At 34.8% G+C, this 25,454-nt stretch overlaps 2 protein-coding genes across 2 annotated transcripts; both read left to right on the forward strand.

The window, feature by feature from the left end:
- On the forward strand, positions 1 to 21,889 carry LOC100264082 (protein S-acyltransferase 8). Its single transcript, XM_010666859.3, has 5 exons — positions 1 to 403; positions 11,635 to 11,820; positions 19,206 to 19,505; positions 19,647 to 19,880; positions 20,970 to 21,889. The coding sequence occupies exons 1-5, from the start codon at positions 365 to 367 to the stop codon at positions 21,492 to 21,494; spliced, it is 1,284 nt and encodes a 427-aa protein (XP_010665161.1). The 5' UTR covers positions 1 to 364; the 3' UTR covers positions 21,495 to 21,889.
- Positions 21,890 to 23,142: 1,253 nt separating this feature from the next.
- LOC104882694 (putative invertase inhibitor) lies at positions 23,143 to 23,688 on the forward strand. The gene has a single exon (XM_010666880.1). The coding sequence runs from the start codon at positions 23,143 to 23,145 to the stop codon at positions 23,686 to 23,688; it is 546 nt and encodes a 181-aa protein (XP_010665182.1).
- The last annotated feature ends 1,766 nt before the right edge of the window (positions 23,689 to 25,454 follow it).

Consider the following 25,454-nt stretch of genomic DNA (forward strand, 5'->3'; position numbering starts at 1 on the left):
TACAAACCAAAAATGAGATTCGAGATGTGACGTGGGAAAAGGGTAAGGAAGTTCAGTTTTCACTTTTCCCTTCACTATGTGTCCGTGTGAATAGTGGAACAATCCTTCCCAAAAACGTTCGTTTCATTTCCCACTGACACTCTTCCAAATTCCCAAAACATCAAACATCCCATTTCAGATCACCCCACCAGCCCAATGCCATTTTCTTCACCAAATCCTCCCACCCCACCACCAATTTCCCCGACTACCACCCACAATCGAGGGTGATTTCACTGAGATTTGGGGTTTTGAGGTTGAAATGAACGGCCACAAGTTCCAAATCTTCGATTCTGTTCCTGCCTAGTGAGAGCGCGTGGTTTCTCCCATGGCAAAGCGAGTCTATCAAGTGTGGCAAGGAAGCAATGTGAGTCTTTTTTTGTTTTCCCTCCTTCTGCTCGTGGTTGACAAATTTGAATATGTTGTTTGTTTTTGCCATCTGGGTTTGGTTTAGATTTGTTGGGTTTGTGTGAGAATTTAGTGGGTTTGTGTGAAAATTAGTGGGGTTTTCTTGTTTCAGTGTTTTTGTTTGTTTGGAGTCTGAATTAGGTACACTTTTGACCCAATGGTATTTATACTCTGTTTGGCTGCTGAGAGAACGAGCAAGGCATAAGAGAGCAAACTTTTCTGTCTTATTTCTGGGACATGTTTCTGCTGCTACTAGGAGCCCGTGGTATTCAAGTATGGGAAGGTTTTCTGGAAATTAATCGAGTGATGTGGCCATTTTTCCTATAAATGAAAAGGAGAAATGTTGGTCGGGTACTGGTAATATGGTTTTTCAGCATAGGTGGTTAGCTTATATAGACTTGTCTTTTCCTTTTTGGTTGGTTGTTTCCAAAGAAACCAGAAAATTGAACTCTGACTGACCAAAATGGTTGAATTGGGTGGAAGGTTATTGAACAAACAAATAAGTGAAGATGGTAGCATATTTCGTATTGGAAGAGAGAAATTTTCATTAAATCTGTGTTTTCTTGGCCTAGGGTTATCATGGGGGTTGATGATGTTTCTTTTCTAGACTCTTTTAGTTTCAATAGGGCTTAGGGTGGTGCTTTCTGTTGTGTAATGCATGTTTTCCTAGTTTGTTGGCTGTTGCACTTTGGTGCTCTTATATATGCGGCCTTGTTAATAAATTTTCCTTTATTATAAAAGAGAGCTAAATATATTTTTCCTGAAAAAGGAAATGGATAATTGAAATTTGGCATGTCTTTTGTGCCCCAATTAAATAAAGTTAGCAATTTCAGCAATATCTATCGAGAAGCTGGGTTGGATGGCTTGATGATGATCTTTATATTAGAAACATTCTACGGTATCATCTTTCTGCTTTGCACATAGAAAAGTAACAGAGACCTTGGGTGACAAAATAATGCTTCTCGGATGTAGTGGTGGAGAGAGTTTACTACAAGTTCTTCCCATCTAGAGATTGCATTTTGTTAAAGCATGGTTATTAGTGTGTTATTCATGTTTGTCCATTTTAAAGTTTTTTTTAGTTCTTTTTTTTAAGGGCACTTGATCTCCATGGCACTTCACTTAGCTTGGGATTGGAATGAGGGGATGAGCGTAGTTGGCTGCAGACTACACATTATTGGCTCATTTTCGTTATTTTTTGTCTCGTTTACTTAGGCAGTTCCTAACAATCAGCTGATGGTTTGAATGTGGAAAAATATATACCTCTTAACCAGAAAGTGTCAAACTAGTTTAGACCTCAAATAAGCATATGCGTATTTTTGCAAGTGTTCTGGTGCTGTTATACTGATTATTTTTAATATTCTTTTTAAGCTTCTTCCCCTTCCTTTTTTCCCCCAAACGTATAAAGTAAGTTCCGTGTATTCTACACTTTTTCATCATAATTGAAACTGAGTTGTTAGCAAATGTTTTAAATTGCACGCTGTTGAATTAATAAAGTGTTCTCTAATGATTTAAAATTAACTCTTATGGCATTGGGAATTACATGAAGTATTAGAATAGTAGGAACTTGCATTATTTTTTGCTAGGTTGCTTGTGTGTTGGGAGCTATGGTTGCATTACAATCTCTCTAGCATTGGAAATTTTGTGTGCTCATTGGATATGTATGGTACCAAATTCTGATAGGATATAGGATAGAGGACAAAGCTGCTTCTTCACAGTTCTTGATCAAGTTTGACATTCCACTTGATTAAGGTTGAGGAATGGTCTGAAGGAATACATGTGTTAGTCTCATTCTTAGACCAATCCTGTGTGTTAGTCTCATTCTTGGACCAATCCTGTTGTATGAAGAAAAAAATGTTTAATTTGCTTTGTCATCTGATATAGAGTAGATGTTTTACATGTTATCGATCAAAGAATGAGTCACAGTTATGTTGTTAAAAATGAAAGTTTAAGGTAAGGCCTTTTATTAACATGAAGCAATCAGTAACCCTTTTGATTTTATTATTTATAACTGGAAATGGTAAAAAAGAGAGGAAAATAACGAAAAAACCCGACTCTTTTTTTATGTTTTTTCAATTCCCACCACTTTTCTACTATTTTCCTCTAGAACTTGATAAAAGCAAGTAAACCTTTTTCCTTTTAATAGGCAGCCTTTTGTTGTTTTCTCTATTGAAATCTGGAACCTCCTGAGCTCCTACATCCGCACCCTAAACCTCTTGCCACTTGAGTTAGGCATTGAGTAAACCTTTTGGGATTTAATTCTTTGAAATAAAGCTTATTATAGGAAGCCTGTGAAGTGCATGAGCCTCACAAACTGAGGCCTTAAAATGCATAAATCTAAGATTGTAGTGATAAGGGTTTGGAGCTCCATGAACAGTAAAAGAGGTGCAAAGTACTGAACATTAGTTGTGCAGTTTGATGCCTACCGGGCCTGGCCTAGTGGTGAGGGCAAGTGCCAGGATGTGTAGTAGAGGCGCACGGTTTTGGATTCAGTTCCTGCTGTCGGGAATCCATAGATTACTGGAATCTAGTTGTGGTAGGTGCAGTTAGGCTCCCTGTGTTTGGGAACCCTGTGAGGGTCCGAAGGGCCTTGCCATGATGGGGTGTTGTGGTTATATATATATATAAGTTGTGTAGTTTGATACTTGGAAGAATTGCAATGATGGCCACGGTAATGTTTATGAGGTGGTGGCATTGTGATAGTAGAGTTGGGTGATGATTGTGGTTTTTGGGTTGCATTGGAGGTGATAGTAGGAGTGTTGGGATCAAATTGGTTATGATGGTGGTTGTAGTGGTGGCAGCAGTTGTACATGTAACGACTATGGCAGTGGTTGTACATATAAGGAATGTGGTAGCAGTGCAAGAATTAGGCCCTGGAACAAATTGAATCTTTAATAAGTTACTTAGTCCTTTTCTGGAGTGCCTCTAGAGTCCTGAATTCCTGTCAACTTCATACCAAAAAGGGAACTTGATTATATTTATGGTTATGTCATCAAGAATCTCAGGTACTAATGTTTAATTTAGGGTTCATTATGTTCTCCTTAACCTCTGATGTTTTCCTGGCTGCAACATTCCTGTTCATTAATTAATGGAGTGTTGGGCTTTTGTTCTACCATTAAGGACCTAAACTCATGTTTGCGTTATTTCCTTTTCTTTTTTTTGATGGATAAAGAAAATGTATTATAGAGGAAAGAGGGTATACACGATGTATGCAAAGCAACAAAAAAAGTGGTGCGAAGACACAAAAACCAGCAAACACGCCCTACAAAGAGCCTAACCAATCCACAAAATCTACCATTAACAAAGAACCATCCTTAATATACAATTTAACCCAATTCCAAAAAAGGTTCAAGAAAGAATTTTTAATTGTTTGGTCTAAGTTTTCACAATCAAAGTTTTACGAAAGCGTAAGACGAGACGTTTTTGTGTTTGTGAGGCGAGGCATAAGCCTCGAGGCGTTGAGGCGTAAGCTTTTTGAGCCTCACATTATATAATTAATTAATAATGTAAAATATATAAAATAAAATAAAATAAAATAGCATAAATAAAAACATGAAAACAATTCATTAGAATCATAAAAAAAAAAAAGCATACTAGTTCCCTACTTTCATAAAAAACCATAACAAAGTCATAAAATAGAAAATAGATTCAACTATACTAATAGTTTCAAACTTTAACAAAAAGCCATAACTAAGTCATGAAATAGACGAAGAAGTTCATGATTTTTTGTAAATGTTCTCATCAAGCTAAGAACCCAACTATGCCCACATATGAACTTCACTATTTGCCTAGCTCGAGAAAGTGTAGTAGCATGAACATTTAGCTTTCTAATATCCTCCAACATCAAATCAATACAATGAGCAGCACAAGGAGTCCACCACAATCTTCTCCTTTCCATAAGCCTCATTCCAACATTCATATAATTAGAGGCATTATTAGTGATGACTTGCACAATATTCTCCTCTCCAATTTCTTCAACCACCTCATCAAGATATTTAAACATTAATTCCCCATTTTTTTTATTGTATCAGAAGCATCAATTGATTTCATAAACCAAGTGCCAATAGGACTATTCACCAAAAAATTGATAAGACACCTATTCTTTTCATCTGTCAACCATCAGATATAATTGAACATTCATATTGTTTTCAAGCTTTTTTTTGATCTTCCATAATGATACTTAGGTCATTCACCTCTTCTTTAAGAATCCATGTCCTCAATTCGTACATAGATGGAGGCTTAAACCCGGGCCCAAAATTTGCAACAACATCCATCATAGGAAACCAATAAGGATCATTCATAGTGTTGAATGGGAGACCTTTTGAATACATAAACCTATCAATTTTTCTACACACTTCCTTCCTTTCTTCTTGCTTCCACTTTGAATTCAAAGTACTTTGTCTAGGTTGTGAAGTGGTAAATTTATTTATGGGTCCCCTAGGAATAGGTTCCCCACTCCCACTCCCTAATGTCCCTATTGTTTTAGACAAGACACTCTCATGCATTGAAGTTGGACCCATACCAATTTCTTGGAGCAATTCATTTCTTTTCGTTTTTTTATCCTTAAAATTGGTCAATGCCTCTTTGCATTCCAATCTAGCATCTTCACTAACTTTGTTGCATGGTTTCATACCATGATGAGTTCCGACTAAGTGATGCTTGAGTCTATTCACCCCTCCCGCGCATCTTTGATTGCAAAATTTACATCATAAATATTGCTCCCCGGAAACTTCAATAACATACTTCCACACAAAATCTTTTCTTGAATTTTTCGAATCAGAGGAACTCATTCTAAAAAAAAACACTATTAATAATATTCAAATTTCTATATAACAATATAATTGACTAAAAAATAATAACAAGACATAATTGAAAGGAATTTAAAAATGAAATATGGAATTTAATTGGTTTAAATTTAAAAAAACCAATATTTTTTTAGAGGATTTTAAAAATTATACACATAAATTTTAATTGGAATTTAATAATGAAATAAAGAAAATTTGGGTGGAAATTAAAATTAAACCAGAAATAAAAAAAATTTTAAACAGAATATTTAAACCAATTTAAAAAGAAAAAATGGATGAAGGGAGAAACAGATAACGACTTACTGGCTGAGAGCTCCAATTGGTCAAAATGATTTAAATAAATATATATATATATATATTTGATGAAGAGCCGATTGTCGAGAGAGAGAGACGAGCCTCTGTGTCGACTGCCGAGAGAGACGAAAGGGGAGAAAACCATGGGAGATGAAGCCGAGAGGGGGAAAGAGATGAAGAGATGAAGAGAGGGGAAAGCATGGGAGACAACGAGAGGGAGATCGCGAGCTCGCGACATACTTGGAGTTGAACGAGAGGGATCGCTGCCGGAGAAGATGCACTGCGGTTGGTCGTTGCTTGAGGTTGAGCACTCCGTCGCCGCTTGAGGTAGGGTTTTGTTTTGAGCTTTTCTCCCAATTTGTGTTTGCCAAAGTCTTCAATCGGGACTCGGGTTGCTGTTTCAAGGATTTTTTAGGGTTTTTTTTTTTTAATTTATGTTCATGGCCACATCAGCTCCCACAAAGCGTACGCCTTTTTCTTGGAGCGTAAAGGGCGCGATCAAAGTGCGCCTCAGTCACGCTTCATTGGAAAAGGCGTATGCCTTTCAGGAGTTGCGTTTTATTTCTTACGTCTTAAGGCGTTTTGGCCCCGCCTCGCCCTAAGGAGTGCCCGGGAAACGCCTTTAAAAACTTTGTTCACAATTATCAGAGGCTCTCTTATTTCTCTCCTTCCATAAGGTTTAGAACACGCATGGCAGAGCAACTTTCCAAACCTTTTTTCTTTTCTTCGAACAAAAGAACCAGGCTAGCTTGATAGAAATCCCCTAATTGAGAAGTGCATCACCCATTGAACATTGAACAAAGTAAAAACCAACTGCCACAAATTGTGTGCTTTCGTGCAATGAAGGAGAATATGATCCTCCATTTCTTCATTTTCTTTGCACATGTAACATCTGTCAAAGTTTTTAAAGGCGTTTCTTGGGCACACCTTGAAGCGCGCCTCAGGGCGAGGTGGGGCCAAAATGCCTTGAGGCGTAAGAAATAAAACGCAACTCCTGAAAGGCGTACGCCTTTTCTAGTGAGGCCTGACTGAGGTGCGCTTTGATCGTGCCTTTTATGCTCCAAGAAGGCGTATGCTTTGTGGGAACTGATGTGGCCATGAATAGAAATTAAAAAAAAAAACCCTAAGTAATCCTTGAAACAGCAACCTGAGTCCCGATTTAAAACTTTGGCGAACACAAATTGGGAGAAAAGCTCAAAACGAAACCCTACCTCAAGCGGCGACGGAGTGCTCAACCTCAGGCGGCGACCAACCGCAGTGCATCTTCTCTGGCGGCAATCCCTCTCGTTCATCTCCAGGTATGTCGCGAACTCGCGATCTTCCTCTCTTCGTCTCCCATGCTTTCCTCTCTCTTCATCTATTCATCTCTTTCCCCCTCTCGACTTCATCTCCCATGGTTTTCTCCCTCTTCGTCTCTCTTAGCAATCGACACAGAGGCTCGTCTCTCTCTCTCTGTAGTCGACTCTTCATCAATTTTTTATTTTATTTTATTTATTTTTATCAAATTAACTCTCAAACGGCCTCTTCATCCAATATATATATATTTAAATCATTTTGACTAATTGGAGCTCTCAGCCAATAAGCCGTTATCTGTTTCTCCCTTCATCCATTTTTTTTTTTTTTTAATATTTTGCTTTTTTTTTTTTTTTTTAATTTCTGGTTTAATTTTAATTTCCACCCAAATTTTATTTCTTTCATTATTAAATTCCAATTAAAATTTATGTGTATAATTTTTAAAATCCTCTAAAAAAATATTGGTTTTTTAAAATTTAAACCAATTAAATTCTGTATTTCATTTTTAAATTCCTTTCAATTATGTCTTGTTATTATTTTTTAGTCAATTATACTGTTATATAGAAATTTGAATATTATTATTGGTGTTTTTTTTTAGAATGAGTTCCTCCGATTCGAAAAATTCAAGAAAAGATTTTGTGGAAGTATGTTATTGAAGTTTCCGGGGAGCAATATTTAAGATGTAAATTTTGCAATCAAAGATGCATGGGATGGGTGAATAGACTCAAGCATCACTTAGTTGGAACTCATCATGGTATGAAACCATGCAACAAAGTTAGTGAAGATGCTAGATTGGAATGCAAAGAGACATTGACCAATTTTAAGGATAAAAAAAATGAAAAGAATGAATTGCTCCAAGAAATTGGTATGGGTCCAACTTCAATGCATGAGAGTGTCTTGTCTAAAACAATAGGGATATTAGGGAGTGGGAGTGGGGAACCTATTCCTAGGGGACCCATGAATAAATTTACCACTTCACAACCTAGACAAAGTACTTTGAATTCAAAAAATGGAAGCAAGAAGAAAGGAAGGAAGTGTGTAGAAAAGTTGATAGGTTTATGTATTCAAAAGGTCTCCCATTCAACACTGTGAATGATTCTTATTGGTTTCCTATGATGGATGTTATTGCAAATTTTGGGCCCGGGTTTAAGCCTCCATCTATGCACGAATTGAGGACATGGATTCTTAAAGAAGAGGTGAATGACCTAAGTATCATTATGGAAGATCACAAAAAAGCTTGAAAACAATATGGATGTTCAATTATGTCTGATGGTTGGACAAATGGAAAGAGTAGGTGTCTTATCAATTTTTTGGTGAATAGTCCTGTTGACACTTGGTTTATGAAATCAATTGATGCTTCTGATACAATAAAAAAAATGGGGAATTGATGTTTAAATATCTTGATGAGGTGGTTGAAGAAATTGGAGAGGAGAATGTTGTGCAAGTCATCACTGATAATGCCTCTAATTATGTGAATGCTGGAATGAGGCTTATGGAAAGAAGGAGAAGATTGTGGTGGACTCCTTGTGCTGCTCATTGTATTGATTTGATGTTGGAGGATATTGGAAAGCTAAATGTTCTTGATACTACACTTTCTTGAGCTAGGCAAGTAGTGAAGTTCATATATGGGCATAGTTGGGTTCTTAACTTGATGAGAACATTTACAAAAAATCATGAATTTCTTTGCCTATTTCATGACTTAGTTATAGCTTTTTGTTAAAGTTTGAAACTATTAGTATAGTTGAATCTATTTTCTATTTTATGACTTTGTTATGGTTTTTTGTGAAAGTAGGGAACTAGTATGCTTTTTTTTTATTTTTTTATTTTATGATTCTAATGAATTGTTTTCATGTTTTTATTTATGCTATTTTATTTTATTTTATATGTTTTAAAATATTAATTAATTATATAATGTGAGGCTCAAAAATCTTACGCCTCTATGCCTCGAGGCTTACGCCTAGCCTCACGATCACAAAAATGTCTCACCTTACACTTTCGCCTTTAAAAACTTTGACATCTATTAGGGATCCTCTAATCCCTCCTTTTGAGCTGATCCAAAATCAAAATCCTCAGCCGAATTAGCTTCCCAAGCAAAGAAGCTAACTCTCATTGGATCCAATAATTCCAAACTATACCATGAGGGAAAGACTCTTGTCTCCCACTAGCCAATGAGGAGTAGAAAGACTTAATCGAGAAGTTACCATTCTTTGACCCCAACCACACTATAGAATCCTCAAAGGCCAATCTAATGAAGTGATCATATAATCTCCTAAAAAAATGCATCAACCTCCTCTAGCTCTTAGTCATGCAGCTATTTAACGAACCTAGGGCCTCAGCTACCACCCAAGCATATTTCAAGGAGACTATAGAATAAATAGCTGGAAACGATTCCCTCAAAGGTGTGTCCCCACACCACTTGTCTATCTAGAACTTCACCATGTTGTCAAATCCAACCCTAAAGCCTATTTTGTCTTAGAGCGCCTCCCATCCATCTCTAATTGTCTTCCATACACCCACACCATACCCCTCTCTCACTTCTTTAATGTGCCACCCCCCTTCTTCTTGTCTGTGCTTTCTTGTAATTACTTGTTTCCAAAGGGGATTCATTTCACTCACAAATCATCAAGGCCATTTTCCCAACAATGCCGTATTAAGGATGGATAAGTTTCTTATGCCCTAACCCTCTTTTTGTTTTTCCATGCAACAAACAGACCCTCACCAAATGTGGCTTGTGAGTCAAAGCCTCCCTTTTTTATAAAAGATCTTTTTGAATCTTTTCCAATCTCATAGCTACCGTCTTTCGGATGGCAAAGAGGGACATGAAATAAACTGGTAAGTTGGACAAAGTGTTTTTTTATCTAAGTTTGTCTTCCACCCCTTCCCAAACCCTATGGGACTTGTGAAGGGCTCCCAAAGGTAAGCTTAAATAGGTGGTAGGAATAGTACCCTCCTTGCAACCTAAAGTCCTAGCAAGCTTCTCCATGTTAAAGACATTCCCAACAGGGATCAACTCACTTTTCTCCAAGTTGATCTTTAGCCCTGATATCGATTCAAACCACATAAAGATTCAGCTCAAGTACTCTAGATTCTCCTTGCTAGCATCACAAAGAATGAGTGTGTCGTTTGCAAATAAAAAATGGGATATCGCCACCCCCAAACCACTTCTACCCCTTACTAAGAAGCCATCAATAAAACCCCCTTCTTTAGCCTTAAGAAGAATGCGGGAGAGAGAGTCTCTGTTGCTTGAATGAGGGGTAAGGGGACAAAGGGTCTCCTTGTCTCAACCTCCTAGAGCTTTGGAAAAAACCCTTCGAGAAGAATGTGTTGTAGAGATACACTATTTAATCCAACTAATCCACTTGGGTCTAAAACCCATTTTCTCCAACAAAACAAGGACAAAACTCCACTCAACATGATTATAAGCTTTTTCAATGTCAAGTTTGCAGATGATTCTTGTCAAGTTGGCTTTAATTCTAGAATCAATGACTTCATTTGCTATCAAAACAACATTCAATATTTGTCTACCCACCACAAAAGCATGTTGGAAATCCAAGACTAAGTTACCCACCACTCTTTTAAGTCTGTTTGTAAGGATCTTAGCTAGAAGCATGAACAACCCTCCTACCAAGCTAATCGATCTAAAGTCTTTTAAATCTTTTGCCCCTCCTTTTTTGGAACAAGAACCAAAAAAAGTGGCATTTAAACTCTTTTGGAAAGACCCTATGTTCATGGAATTCCTTGGAGAACCCCATAACCTCTCTTTTCACAAATACCCAGCAGCACTGCTAGAAAGCCATGGTAAAGCAATCCGAACCTGGGGCTTTATCCCCACTTAAGCTGGACAAGGCAGCTAGGACCTCCTCCTCGGAGAAGGGGATCTCCAATGCTTCGGAGTCCACACTAGGCAAGGCGAAGACTTTATGCAGGTTATGCATGCGGCACTTGTTGTATTATAAAATGGAGGAGAAAAAGAGGTTTTCTTTGGATGGTAGTGAGATTCATCTTATAGTTCTCTTGAAGGATATCTCATTGTTCGCTGTAGTGATTTTTCCTTCCATCTAATAAAATGTTATTTTTTTTTCTCTTAAAAGAAGAAAAAGAAGGATATTGCATCATTATCTGTAGTAATTCTTCATTCCATCTACTGAAATTTTATTTTTGTCTAGAAGAAGAAGAAATCTAGTAGAGTGGAGAGAGATTCTTTGGCAGTGAGATTAGTTAGTAAAGGGTTGACGAGGAGGGGAAACTGATATTTAAAGCTAGATTTCAATAATTTAGTTAGGTCTCTATGCCTACAAATTTTAAGTGAATTGATGTTTCTCATGCAAGCAAAAACACACAGTGCAACATATAAAATTACCAAATTGAAACTTGTAATTTGGCTGGTTGTTTGTTTATTTTTAAAATAATTTTTTAGTTTTTTATTTATAATATCATTGTCCTAGATGCTATTATACTTGGCCAACTATTATACGTTCAATATTGGCTCATATCAGAAAAATGAAAAATGCTTTCTTAAACTCTACATTTGCTTATAACCCCTGAAATAATATTTTTATAGATGTGCGCACGCACAAATGTCTATCCACTCAAGTACACACAGATCCATAATTGTCATAAAATATATGCTACGAGATCTAAGGACCTATCTTCCATTTGTAATATGTATATTGTTTCTACCCAGGTACAGGGGGTTTTGTGTATTTATTTTATTGCTTATTTGTCAAACCATGATTGGTCTGAATCGATCTTGCTTTGTGGTCGATTCTGCAATTTAACTTCTTATTTTATCCTTTTGCAGAAGTTCTTTCTTCATGGGCGGTTCATCTTTGGGCCGGATGCTAAGTCATTGCTTGTCACTTTATTGCTGATCATTGTTCCAGTTACTATTTTTTGTGCACTTGTTGCAAGGCATCTTCGCCATGAATTTTCGCCATATAATGCGGGATATGCAGTTCTGGTGGCTGCAATTGCCTTTACCATCTATGTTAGTTTTCTTGATCCTTATTTTCTTTTTGTCTTTTTGATCAGAAACAGAAATTTATTGATGAAAATAAAAGTACAAGAGAAGGATGAGAAGTCCTTCCTTGAAAATACAAAACCTAATCAAAGGAGTGCTTACACCCCACTATACAAAAACTATACACGGAGGCTAATTTTTTATCCTTATTTTCTTTTGCAATTGGCATTTATATAATTTTATATTTTATATGAACTCTTTATGATGCTATGAGCTCTTTGATAACCATATAAAGTGCTGAAAACTAAAACAATATGTCGTTCCACTAACCAATGTGTTTGACAAGGGAAATTGTTTACCATTTAAAAGATTCATTGCACTTAAAATGGTCTATGATTTATAGTCGTACATACGCCACTAAACACTATTAGTGGAACTTTAATTTTTATACCTTTAAGATATCATCGTAGCACTTTTTTTTCCCTTTCAAAGCCAAACCTTTCTGCTCCTTTACTTATCCTTTAAATGAAAAACAAAAAATAAATTTTGATTTAGGATTTTGGTTACTTTTCCTCTTCCTTTCTGTGGTAATGAGAAATTTTTTGATTATGGGTTTATGAAAATGATTATATTTTGATTGGATTTGAATTTCTACAACTACTAAGGAGAATGTGTTGGCTGTATGTGGTGATTTGAGATTAAGGTTTGATTGTAATTAGTTTTGTGAATGAGTGCGGATTATTTGTGGATAATTACATTCTCTTCTTATCCCCCATTACTCCCTCCGTGCCAGGATTCTTTTGATAAAACCTCAATGAATACTTCTTAATAACAATTGTGTTTGTGTGAATGAGGGATTGATTAGTTTCCACTAGTCACTCCAAAATATTCCCACATGGTTTCAAGAGGAATATAAAAACTATTTGCTGTGAAATTCATTACAATCTGATGCCCTTTTTTTTTTTTTTGGTTTTGTTTTAATTTTATTTTTCTAATTTGATAAGATTTTATTTTTCTTATTTTATAAGATAACTATCTGTCATCTAAGACCTTGTTTGGAAATGGGGGTTTGTTTGGCCATTGTTTTCGAGAACAATTTTCCATTCTCCATAACAAAAAAACAAGAAAACATAAACTGACAACTAAATATTGTTTTATGTTTTCTATTTTTAAGAACAGAAAGGAGAGTGTTTTCAGAGAACATCTTTTAGTTGTTTTCACTTGTTTTTTGAGGGTTGTTTTAGAAAATAATCATATAAACATGTAGAATGATTAAAAATAAAGTACTAGATATAAAAATTATTTTTAAAACATATTTAAAAATATAAAAAACAAGTTAGAAATATATTAGGTTCCCGAACAGATTTTTGTTCCACAAAACATCAGAAAACAATTTTCAAAAACTATTATCAAAAATTGTTTTTAAGAACTGTTTTCGAAAATAGTTATGAAACAGGGCCTAGTTTTCTATTCTTAAAAATAAAAAATGAGGTGTTTTCAATGAACATCTTTTAGTTATATTTAGTTGTTTTTACTTGTTTTCTAAGAGTCGTTTTAAAAAATAATTACACAAATATGGATAATGATTAAAAATAAAGCATTATATATAAAAGTTATTTTTAAAATATTTAAAAACATAGTAAGCAAGTTAAGAACATTTTAGATTCGTAAACAGACTTTTGTTCTACAAAATATCAAAGAATAGTTTTCAAAAAATTGTTTTAAAAAATTGTTGTTTAGAACTATTTTCAAAAACACTTCCCAAACAAAGTTTTTCTTTTCTTATTATTTGACTATTTTCTTCCTTGGAGTTTCTAAAGAGGTTTCACTACTCAAGAATATCATCTCTGCATGTGGTTAAGAACCTATTATATCCTTATTGAAGATTTTTAAAAGGCCCATAGGAAAAGGATTTTATGACATATAAATGCTTTGAGATTTGATAAGAACATCTTTGAGGTGGAAAAGAGAAAGCATGGTTTGTTCGATGAAGATTTTGAGGTGGAAAAGGAGATCTTTGAGGTTAGGTTTGAAGGCTACCATGAGAGGAGTTGGATTTCTATTACTAAAAGGATTCAAGGTGTCGCTTTCTCTATGGCTTTTGAAAGAGAAGAGATTGGCTGGCTGTTGAAGCATTCGAAGAAGGCATTGGAGCCAGAGAGGCATTTGGGCTTCAACAAAAAGTTTAGAGAAGAAACAAGAACACATTTCCTGGAGATTTGTTTTAATAGTAGAGGTAGGTTCATCAAGTTGTTGAAATTTGCTACAAATTGAAGAAGCTCAACAATGATAATTCCTAAGGATGATAAAGGTAGAGGATGAGAATCCACAGGAAGGAGATATCTTTAGTAATGGAAATCCTGTTTTAGTGTTCCTTTGGTTAGACATAGAGGTGTCAAATGGGTCAGACCTCCTAGTTTGGGTTTGGACATGCTAAAAGAATGGCCTGCCCAATTACTGTAGCGGGTTGTGTTGGGCCTAAGGGCATGATCTGTTGTGCCATTATGTTGGCCCACCACCAACCCGTCGTGCTAGCCCATGGTACCCCATCGCCTGTTTTGTCGGCTCACTCTCATCCAAAGGCTATTTTTTGCTTTTTTTTTTTTTTTTTTTTTTTTTTTTAACTTTTTTCATGCCAAATGTTATCAATGCCCCTCCCAACAATTTTATAATAACTAGTTTGAGGGGTAAATGAGTAAATCAATCACTATTTTTTTTTAAAATTTTTCATGCTAAGTGCAATCTTACCTCTTTTTTTTTCATGTAATTTGTTGAAATCTTCAATAAAAAAGATTGTGTTTTCTATATCGCATCTTCTTTTGTGTTCCAACATTTTTAATTTATTATTGTTATGATCAACAATAAATTCACATATGTTTTTTTTTTTTTTCTATTTTTATGGAAAAAAAATTTAAACAAATTTTATAATTACAAACTTGATAAATATAAAAAATACAAAATGTAATTGTTTAAGATGTTTGAAGTAATAAAAACCAATTGCACTTAATAATAAATATATTCTAAGACAATAGAAATAACGGCACGATAAAGAGTGAGTTGTTCTTCCTACTTGTGGGGCTTCAGGAGGGGTTGTGATTATTTGGGACACATTCAAGTTTAGATGTTTAGAGATGGTTCTAAGGCTTTTTTCAATAACAATTAAGCTATATTTAGATAAAGAGTGGATTTTTTTAGCTCACCTTGGTTAATGGTCCTATTAATCCAATCTCAAGAAGGATTTTTGGATGGATCTACAATACATTTCTTGGTCTAACTTTTCTAAAATGGTGTGGTTGAGGGGTGGTGTTTGTTTAATGTCATAAGAAGAATCTTAGAAAAGTTGGGTTATTCTAGTTTAACCTTGACCATGAGGGATCGTAATGGATTTATAAGAGAAAGGGAATTAATGGACCCTCTTAGAAATGCATCTTTCACATGGTGAAACATGTAAGAATTTCTTGCAAGAGGTTGGATGAATTTTTATACTCAAATGAGTGGGAGCAAAGGTTCCCTCAAAGCCTCTAAGAAGTGCGTCCCAAATTGACCTCTGATCATTGTCTGATCATCCTAGACACTAATCCATTTAAGTGAGGACCAACTTAATTTAGGTTTGATAACATGTAGTTGCTACACCCAATTTTCAAGGAGAAATTTAGGCTTTGTTTGGGAAATGTTTTTGGAAACAATTCTGAAAAACAAGTTTTGAGAACATTTTTTGAAAACTGTTTTATAATCTTTTGAAGAACAAAAATCTGTTTGGGAGCCTAAAATGTTTTTAAATATGTTTTAAAATAACTTTTATATGTAGTGCTTTATTTTTAATTATTGTCCATATTTGTATAATTATTTTTTAAAACAACCATAATAAAACAAGTGAAAACAAGTAAAAACAAATAAAAGATGTTATTTGAAAACACCTTATTTTTTGGTTGTCGAATGTGTTTTCCTGTTTTTTTTTTTTTTGGATAACAAAAAATTATTTGAATAAACAATTGCCAAATGGGGCTTTAGTTTTTCGTGGAATATGTGCCATGTTGTAGGATGGGAAGGTCATAAATTCATGAAGCAATTATAGTTTGGCCTTAGGATGTTGGTAAGGCCTTAGCAATTACAGTCTTTCCCCATTCCTTTTCACCATTGCATCTGGTGTCTTAAGTAGAATGCCTTATACTAAGAGTAGAGGAGAGCGGTTTATTAAAGGGTTTCCTAGTGGGCAAAAGTAAGATTAGAGTTTCTCATTTATAATTTGTAGATAACACCATATTTTTTTCTAGAGCTTCTTTGGAAGATTTGCAAAACCTCAAGCTAAAATCATTGGTTTCTGGGCGCTTCTCAACACTTTAAAATCAATTTAAACAAGAGCACTCTTTGTACTATCAACACAAGTTAGGACATGATCTTGGCTTTGATGCTTGAATGTGCAATCTTTGATTGACCTTTCACTTACCTTGGTCTTCTATTAGGAGGGAACTCGAAAGCAAACACGTTTTAGGATCCGATGATTGATAGAATTTGAAAAGATTAAATGGGTAGAAAAAAGCCTTTTTGTCATTAAGGGGTAGAATAACTTTAATTTAGTCTTGCCTGTCTCACATCCTGAGCTATTTTTTTTATCCGTTTTTAATATTCCAACATCAGTAGCATTAAAGGTTGAGAAATTTCAAAGAAATTTTCTTTGGTCAAGGGTCATAAATGATAAAAAGGATCATCGTATTAATTGAGACTTAGTGTGTAAACTTAAGGAGTTTGGAGGTTTGGGGTTTGGGAAAATTTCTTTGGGGAATTATGTTCTATTAGGGAAGTGACTTTGGAGGTTCTCTAAGGAAAGTTATGTCCTTTAGCGTCATGTTATTTTGAGCATTTATGAAACATCCTAGTCAATGGAATGCCAATGTTTTAGTTAGATGGTCACATTGGTACCTTTGGAAGGCCATTGCATAGGTTTTCCAGTTTTCCCTACCCACGTTCGTTTTGTTGTGACTGATGAGGTGGGAATTCTTTTTTTGGAAAGATCAGCCTTTGTGTTCACCATTTTTAAGTCTTTATAGAGTTGTTACAAATTAGAAATCTCTCCATATCAACTACCCTTAGTAATGCCTCTTCTTTTTTCTGAGAATCTTAATTTGCATCACAATCTCATTGACTTGGAGATTGAGGACCTTGAAATATTCATGCTTCTCTAACTCATGTGCATTTGTTTCTATCCGTTCTAGATGCGAGAGCCTAGGCATTATCCTCTTTAGGCTTATTCTTAGTAAAATCATTCTTCTTGACTTTACCTAATATATCATATTCAATTTCTTTTTATCCAGCCAAATTTTTATGAAAATCTAAAGTCCCATCTAAGGTCAAGGTTTTTCCTTGGTTAGTGGCATACAAAAAAGGTAAATACCAATGACATGTGACAATTGAGAAGACTTTTCAAATCCCTTATTCTTGATTGGTGCATCTTGTATACAGGGAGTGGAGAGATGATTGGCCATCTCTTTCCACACTGTTTGATAGCTTTGGCATTATGGCAGTCTTTTCAAACATGCCAAGATGAATTGGTTTTAACCTAGGAGTATATGAGACATGATGATCATTTCATATTGGAGTTTGGAGATCTCCATTAGAGATAAGACCCTTCGAAAAATCGCTTGTTTCACTTTGCTTTGGATTGTGCGGTTAGGGAGAGATTTTAGAATCTCTGAGGATAAGTGGAAGATGTTAGAAATGTTGTCAAATCTACTTTACTTATAGACAATTTTATGGGCATTCCTCTTAATGTTATTCAATTCAATTGGCATTGGGTGTGTAGATCAAAAGGGTTGGATTAGCGATGAGAGAAGCTTAGCTCGGGTTTGAGGAGATGATATCTTTGTTCATTCTTATATGGTCTATTCCATTTTGTATAGATCTCCTTGTATAGTAGAGGAGTTCAATTATGTTTGGATCGGTTTTATGTATTTATTTGGGGGATTCCTCATCCTTCTCATGAACTCTTTATCCATGGTTAATAGATCTCTTGTTTCTAATATATATGTTACCTTAAAGTTTCTAAGAAGAATAAATTATAATTGCAGTACAACTAAATTGTACTCTATAATAGATTTTACCCTATAAATATCTAATGCTGATCAAATATTGAAGATTGTTTTGATTATGGTTTTAGTTATCACTCTTTCCCAAATTTAAGTTGAGGTTTTGTTGATTAATTAATTATTTAGTTTTTGTCCAACTTCTCATTTTTTTTTCTCCTTCCGTTCTTTTCTTTAAATCAACAGCTCTCTACAGAAATTGAGCTGCTGATTCCTGTGTACTAGGGTGTGCCCCCTTTGATAGGTGCTTTTTATTCAACATCTTATCATTTACCTATAAAGAAAATAAAAATAGCACTGCTGAAATGTGTGTTATATATTTAAAACTTTGTATGTAGATATCATTTGGAGGATGCCATCGGAAGTGTAATGGCAAATTGTAAATTAAGATCTTATATAAAAAGAAATTAAACTACAAAACTGTCATGTTTCATAATTTTTATTTAGCATCCAAATTCTACAATTGAATTGAATTTAGGACTGGAAATTTAGATGATACTGGTATATTTTTCACTTCTACAAATTCAGTTCTTAAAGCCTCAGTTCTAAAATTTTTAGTGATAAATTTCAATCTTATCAGACAGCTCTTTGTTCTTCTTAATATCCTATAAGGATACCTTAAAAAATTGGAAATTACATAATTTTCATTTTTCCAAATTTTTATTTACCACAAAAATTATACAATTCACTTGGAGGACCTACATGCCTTTTTTTTTTTTTTTTTTTTTTTTTCTAATAGGTAATTTTTTCCCCCCTTTTTTATCCCTGTTGGGATTAGAACCTGGAACCTTCCATAAACCCACCCCAATCATTTGCCACTTGAGCCAGGCCTCAAGGGTAGGACTAAAACATGCTTTTCACTTCTACAAATTCAACCCTTTAAGCATTTGTAATGAAATTTTTGTGATCTCAATATTCAAACACCTTTTAGGACTTTTTAGTCTCCAGTAAAGTTAAGGCACCATATTTGTGTATGTTAATTCTGTTTAGTGGACCTAGATCTACCAGTGACAAGGTTGTGAATTTGTTATGGTGAATAATTATGACAATGAGATGTATAACTAAATTTTGGGAGTGATGTGAACCTGTACAATTTACAATTCACAATTAATGTTCTGATTGTAAATTGAGATTGGATACTTCCAGAAGTTTCTAGTACTCATGTATAAGAGCTCCACCACCTTCTTTATGTCCTCTTTTGGTTTTTAGAAAATTTCATTTTATAGCTTTCTCATTTTGTAGGTTACCTTGGGAAAATCTCTTCTGTAATTTCCTATCTTTACGGGTCAGTTGTGGTGTGCCTTATTTTGATATCTTTATTGGTTTGGATAGGTTTTGCTGCTTCTTTTTCTTACTTCGGCCCGAGACCCAGGTATAATTCCACGTAATTCCCATCCACCTGAAGGAGAGATTCGATATGATTCTTCAGTTGAGGCTGGAGGAAGACATACACCAAGCCTACAATTCCCTCGAACAAAAGAAGTTATGGTCAATGGCATTGCTGTAAAGGTGAAGTATTGTGAGACGTGCATGATATATCGCCCTCCTCGATGCTCGCATTGCTCCATTTGCAACAATTGTGTAGAACGTTTTGATCACCACTGCCCTTGGGTAGGCCAGTGCGTTGGACTGGTATGCTGTTCAGTTTACAATTTATGGTAGTTGTTTCTATTTGTTCTTGTTCCATTCCTTCTGTCTGGAGCTGTTTTGTGTTCCCTTCTATTTGGGAAATGTTATATACAAATTCATCTAACTTCTTGTTTTTATGTGCAGCGCAATTACCGTTTCTTCTTTATGTTTGTTTCTTCTTCAACTCTTCTTTGCATATATGTCTTCGCCATGTCAGCTTTCTATATTAAGGTTCTGATGGATAATCAAAATGACACAGTTTGGAAGGCCATGAAAGAATCTCCTGCATCTGTGATACTCATGGTATATTGTTTTATTTCTCTGTGGTTTGTTGGTGGACTCACAGGCTTCCATTTGTACCTCATAAGCACAAACCAGGTCTGTTAACTTTCTTGTTTGTATATCTTTGGCTACAAGATGTATTGCAGTTGATTTTTAGCTATTCCAAATTTCATTGAGCTTGTTTCTCCCAGGTCTGGGAGAAACACATGGTTAAACTTCGATCATAGGTCCTACAATGAAAAAACAGCTCTTTTCGATGGCCTATCATTGTTAGTCAGGATTTTAGTTCCATGATCTGCATAATCAATGAGCATAACAATTTTGTTTATGAAAAAAAGAAGGTTATTGCATTCTTTGACCGGTTACCACTCACAGAGCACTGGTTGGCTGTTGCCGAAATTGCATGGACAAAATCAACCCCGAACTCACTAGAAAACATTAAACAAACCAATCAAGAACATAAGTGTGGCAAAATTTGTTATGCTTGCAGAATATAAAATTATCGTCAGCCCTGATAATGGGTACAAAATACTGTCCTGAAGATAACAAGGTTTATGTGGTTTTGTGTGCATACATTGAATGGAGATGATAAATCTTCATGATTGCTGTGATAACTGTTACAGAGAGGGCGTTCCTCCTGGTATTGTGGTTAAATGTGTCTTGGAGAATGGCCATTGACTAGATGCAATGCAGCTACAGAAACAGACTGCCTTTTGGTGTCACTTCACCAAGAACTGAGTGCTTATTTTAGTGATTCTCCTGCTTAGAATTGACTGAATTGGTGTTACTGTCTCCTTTCTTGGATTTGCAGCTTGTGATGAAAGACTATTTGCCAATTTCTATGGTTGTTAAATAAAAAAAGTGATATTGCAGAGAACATAACTAATCTAGGTATTTATTACTTTTTAGAGTTTTGATTGACATGGCTTTGCCTCCAATGCCTGGCATTTGTGATAAGGAGTTTGGTTGGGGATCAGGGTGTTCCAAATAAAAAAAATGAAAAGAAAAAATTAATAGGTGGTCCCTGAACCATGTATGGTGTGGGAATATTTGCAATTTACATACTTTCACAACCTTTGAGCATCTAATATTTATTGATGTTCTCTTCTAGTGAAATGTTTGGGTTTTGTTAATCCTTTGATTTTTTAACTCTTATCAGTTGAGTTAATGCTATATATTTTACAGACTACCTACGAGAATTTCCGGTACAGAGCTGACAACAGGATCAATGTGTATGACCGTGGGTGTGTGAATAATTTTCTTGAAGTATTCTGCTCAAAGATAAAACCCTCAAAGAACAAGTTCCGAGCTTATGTTGAAGAGGAGGTCCAGAGGCCTCCTTTAGCATCCACACATCAAGCAGCAGCAGCAGCAGCAGAAGAAGAAGATCTGAATGCAGATACACGTGAGAAAGTAGAAGATGATCTAGGGATAGGCGAAGACCTCTTGAAGATCTCCCAACGTCGTAATATTGAAGAAATTGATGGGGAATTATGTGACAGAGGGAGCAATGGGCCTCACCATAATTCTTCAGAGGTTGACTCTGTTTTGGATTCAGATTTTCGTTCTCTCACCATCCAAGCGGAGACTCGGCACCCAAGCTGGGGTAGGAGAAGCAGCAGCTGGGAAATTGCACCCGAGGTCCCTGCCACAAACTCCAGAGTTACCGAAAGCAGAAGCCATGTCACTGCAAGGGAAGCAAACCATTAGTTTAATATATTGGATCTTAGCTTGGGACTGCATGGGTGGTGGACTGTGAATATTTCAGTGTTCTTTTCCTCGTCTGAAATGGAAAATTCTGTTCATTAGAAAATAACATTTATGCAATGGGGAGTCAATTTCACTCCCCTTTTACGTCTAAATTTGTATCACCCACTTTTTTTTTTGGTGGAAATTACCAGCTTCAATTCCTTACTAGAAAGCAGTGAATAGGAATGCCTGTGTGTAATTGTTTGAGCAGATAAGGGGAGAGTCTGATTCTGTTTTCCATTCTTTTCTTTTGTCCTCTCCCTCTTGTGGGTTGTTGGATTGGATGTCTATTGCTGGATTTAGTCTGTGTAAAAACTGCCTGAAACTAGATGGACTTTCTCCATTTTCTCTTTCAAGTTGTGATGTCAAATTGAACTTTTCCTTACCTTCCCCTCCACCTAACAAATCTTAATTGCCCTTGTTCTGAATCTATTGTCATTTGTAGAAAGGGTAAGGAGGGGGACCTAAATAGTTAGATATTTTGACTTTTTCTATTCAATTAAAGTAGTATGTTGATATTAATCAATATAATTAAATTAAATCTATTAGTAACAAGTTCACTTTGATTGACATCAATAAGTCATCTTTAACGGAAAAAAAAGCTAAATGTTTTATAATCCTTTAATCAAATTCCTTTAATGAAAAAGTATTCTTATAAACCAAACAAATTCAGGTTAATTAGAATTCTAACAATTTTTATATTAAAAATTTAAAAATAAATAAAAATAATTATCATAATATACATATAAGGATATAAACTTAAAATTAAATAAATAACACAAAAAGTTAGACTTTTTATTTTTTTATTTATTTTATTTTAAATATATGAAACAAGAAATCTTGGAAATAAATTGAATAGAATATATTAGAATTTTAATTTTATTGTATTATGGAAATACAAATAAATAAAAATAATTATTTTAATATTTATATAATGACACAAAAATTCAAAAATAAATAATAAAAAAGTAATTCTTATAAATCAAATAAATAGAGATTATTTAGAATTTTATTTCATTTATTAAAGAATTAAAATGAATAAAATTAAAAGGTTTTATTTTAAAATAAATTCATTAGAATGGGTATTTTTAAATCTATTGAAATGGGTATTTTTAAAATTTGATTTTATTGTATTAAAGAATTGATAATAAAATATTTTAATTTAAAAGTGCAGTGAATTTGATTTAATATATAAAAATAATTTATCAACTTTAGATTATTATTTTATTTTATTTTTTCCTTTTATTAATGAATATATATATATATACATTTTATTATTTTTATTATATTTACAAAAAGAAAAAAAAAAAAAACCAAATTTGGAGAGATCACTTATGAAAGGAATCTAAGACTTGCCGAATTAATATTTGGGTTTAAAAGATGGGACCTACACAGCCAAGAACAGTTTCCCATATCAAACCACTTTGCGTAACTGAAGGAATTAACTACAAAGAGATAATTACTTTTGAACAAATTTTCTTACCCAATAAGTATGCCAAAATCTTGATAACATTCCTTCAATTTTCCCAAACCGGCCTGTTATTGTGGCTATAAAATCAACACCCTTAACCTATTCATAATCTTAATAATAATAATCAGTACTACTGCAATGGCAATGGCACACCCAATCCCTGTCTCCTTCTTCCTTGTGACCACCCTTCTGTTTTTCTTGAACCATTCTCTTTCTCCAGCCCATGCAGCATCAGAACTAGTGGAAGGAGTCTGCCATGAGTCCCAAAGCTATTCATTCTGCATTCAGGCTCTGGAGTCGGATCCCAAAACTCCTGCAACGAAGGACTACATGGATCTGGCCGTGATTGCCCTCAAATTGGGGATTTCAAATTCAACTGCCACTCGCTCTTACATTAGTCGCTTGTATAAGAACCCAAAGACGGATCCCAGAAAGAAGCCTGCTCTCAAGGGCTGCTTATCTGGTTATGATGAAGCGGTGGAATCCTTCAAAAGTGCTTTGGGGGAACTGAAGGAGGATCCTTTGACTGCAAACTATGATGCCAAGGTTGCTAGTGATGGTGCAGTGCTTTGTTCGGATTTCTTGGCTTCTGCTGGGATTAAGGATTCATCAATTTCTGATGGGAATCGTTTCACTTCATCTTTCAGTAATATTGCATTTGTGATTACAAACCATCTGGGCTAATTAATTAATAGCTGCTTCTGCTTCTGGTTTTTCTTTTTCCTTTTTCTTCTTTCCCTCTGCATAGGAGTTTATGCATTTCGATTAGGGCCATATTTTATGGTTACGATTCTATCATGTCTTTTTCATTCGGTTGAAGATCGATTTTATGTGCTTATGACCTCCAAGGCCATGAGAGCGCGCTTCTGAGAAGTGCAGTCACTTCAGTATACCAAATCACACACCATTTTAGAATATGCTTCACGTCAGAATCAGTCGTATCAGCGCTCCTCAGCTTGCTAGAGATGAGACTGGGTATGTGACACATTGGCAATACTCAACTCTTTTGCGATTCTGGACAGACTGGGGAGATTATAGGCTAATGGAGTTCTGGGGTCTGATTCAGAGTCTCCACACAAAATGTCCGGTCTGAAGTTTTGCTGCAGACCTTTTGGACCAATTCTAAAGAAATATGATGATTAGGAACAGTAGAAATGGAAGATGTTGTAGCCATTGTTGCAGTTGTGGTGAAGGAGAATGGGAAAGAAGACAAAGAAAAACAAGAAAATTGTTAGGAAAAGCAGAAGTATGGGAGAATACATGGAAATTAATGGGAATGGTTGTTGTAGAGGTTGTTTGGCATTTATTTATTTCCCTTTATAAAAGGGCCAACCGACGGACTGTCATTATGTTCATTGATTAACACTTAAAAATGGGCGTTTTTCAAAGTATAGAAATATCTTTTTGAATAACGTTATATATGCTAAACCCCAAATTCAGGACTAATATTTTATATCTAGCTAAAAGTGTAAGAAAAAAAATAGGAATTTTGATACATAAGGGTGGATTTCAATCCTATTTCAATGTGAGGGAGTTAATTCAGATATAGTGATTTTGGGGTGTTATTAGAATGGATTTCAATATTGGTCAATACACAAATTCGATGACAAGATGTCATTTCAATACAAGAAATACATTTCAATACCATTTTGATATTGTTAGCCCAATGATTCTCCTAAGCACATTTTGATGACGACAAATCATGGTTAGAGTATTCATGACTTAAAATCAAGATGAGTTTTAGTTTATATTTGAGAAATTCAAATAGAAATTCAAGATAATCATCAACGGATCAAAGGAGTGCAAGTTCAAGTATGTATGAAGACTGTTTAAGCCTAGGAATTATCTAAGGTGAATACATAGGTGCATTCGGGATTTTTATAGAAAATCATACATCAAATTCATATTTAATTAGTTTATACATTAAAGTTAAAATTTTATTAAAACCCAAACATTCTCTCATGAACCTTAAGCAAAAAGTTTTAACCTTAACCTATTAAAGTACTTATAAACCTTGCCTAAGTCTTAGAAGAAAAAGGAAATGCAAAATATAGGTTTTCAGAGAAAAGCTAATCGACTAATCCAATTGGGAATCTATCAAACTAATTCCCCTTTCCCAGTCAGGTCAAGGGGGTGCACCTACCTTCTTTCTTTTCTGGAAAGTTTGCTTTCCCTATCAAAGGGACCATTTTCCTGGTTAAGGTCCAATCAAGCTCCAACAATCACTTGTCATGCATTTAATGCTCAATGAGATTTAATTCTCACAATAGGATAAGAGTAACAAAATACAAGGAAATTTTAGAAATATATAATCATCATGAGATTAATATTGTAATGTGCTAATTTCTATTCAATGTCTTAGTAGCACTTCTTTTCATCATTAAATCTTCAGTCATAAATTGTACACGTAATCAATCAATTTAACACTTTTGTTTTTGAATTATCTCATA

The sequence above is a fragment of the Vitis vinifera genome, chromosome 18, assembly GCF_030704535.1.
Source record: "Vitis vinifera cultivar Pinot Noir 40024 chromosome 18, ASM3070453v1".
Classification (NCBI taxonomy): Eukaryota; Viridiplantae; Streptophyta; class Magnoliopsida; order Vitales; family Vitaceae; genus Vitis; species Vitis vinifera.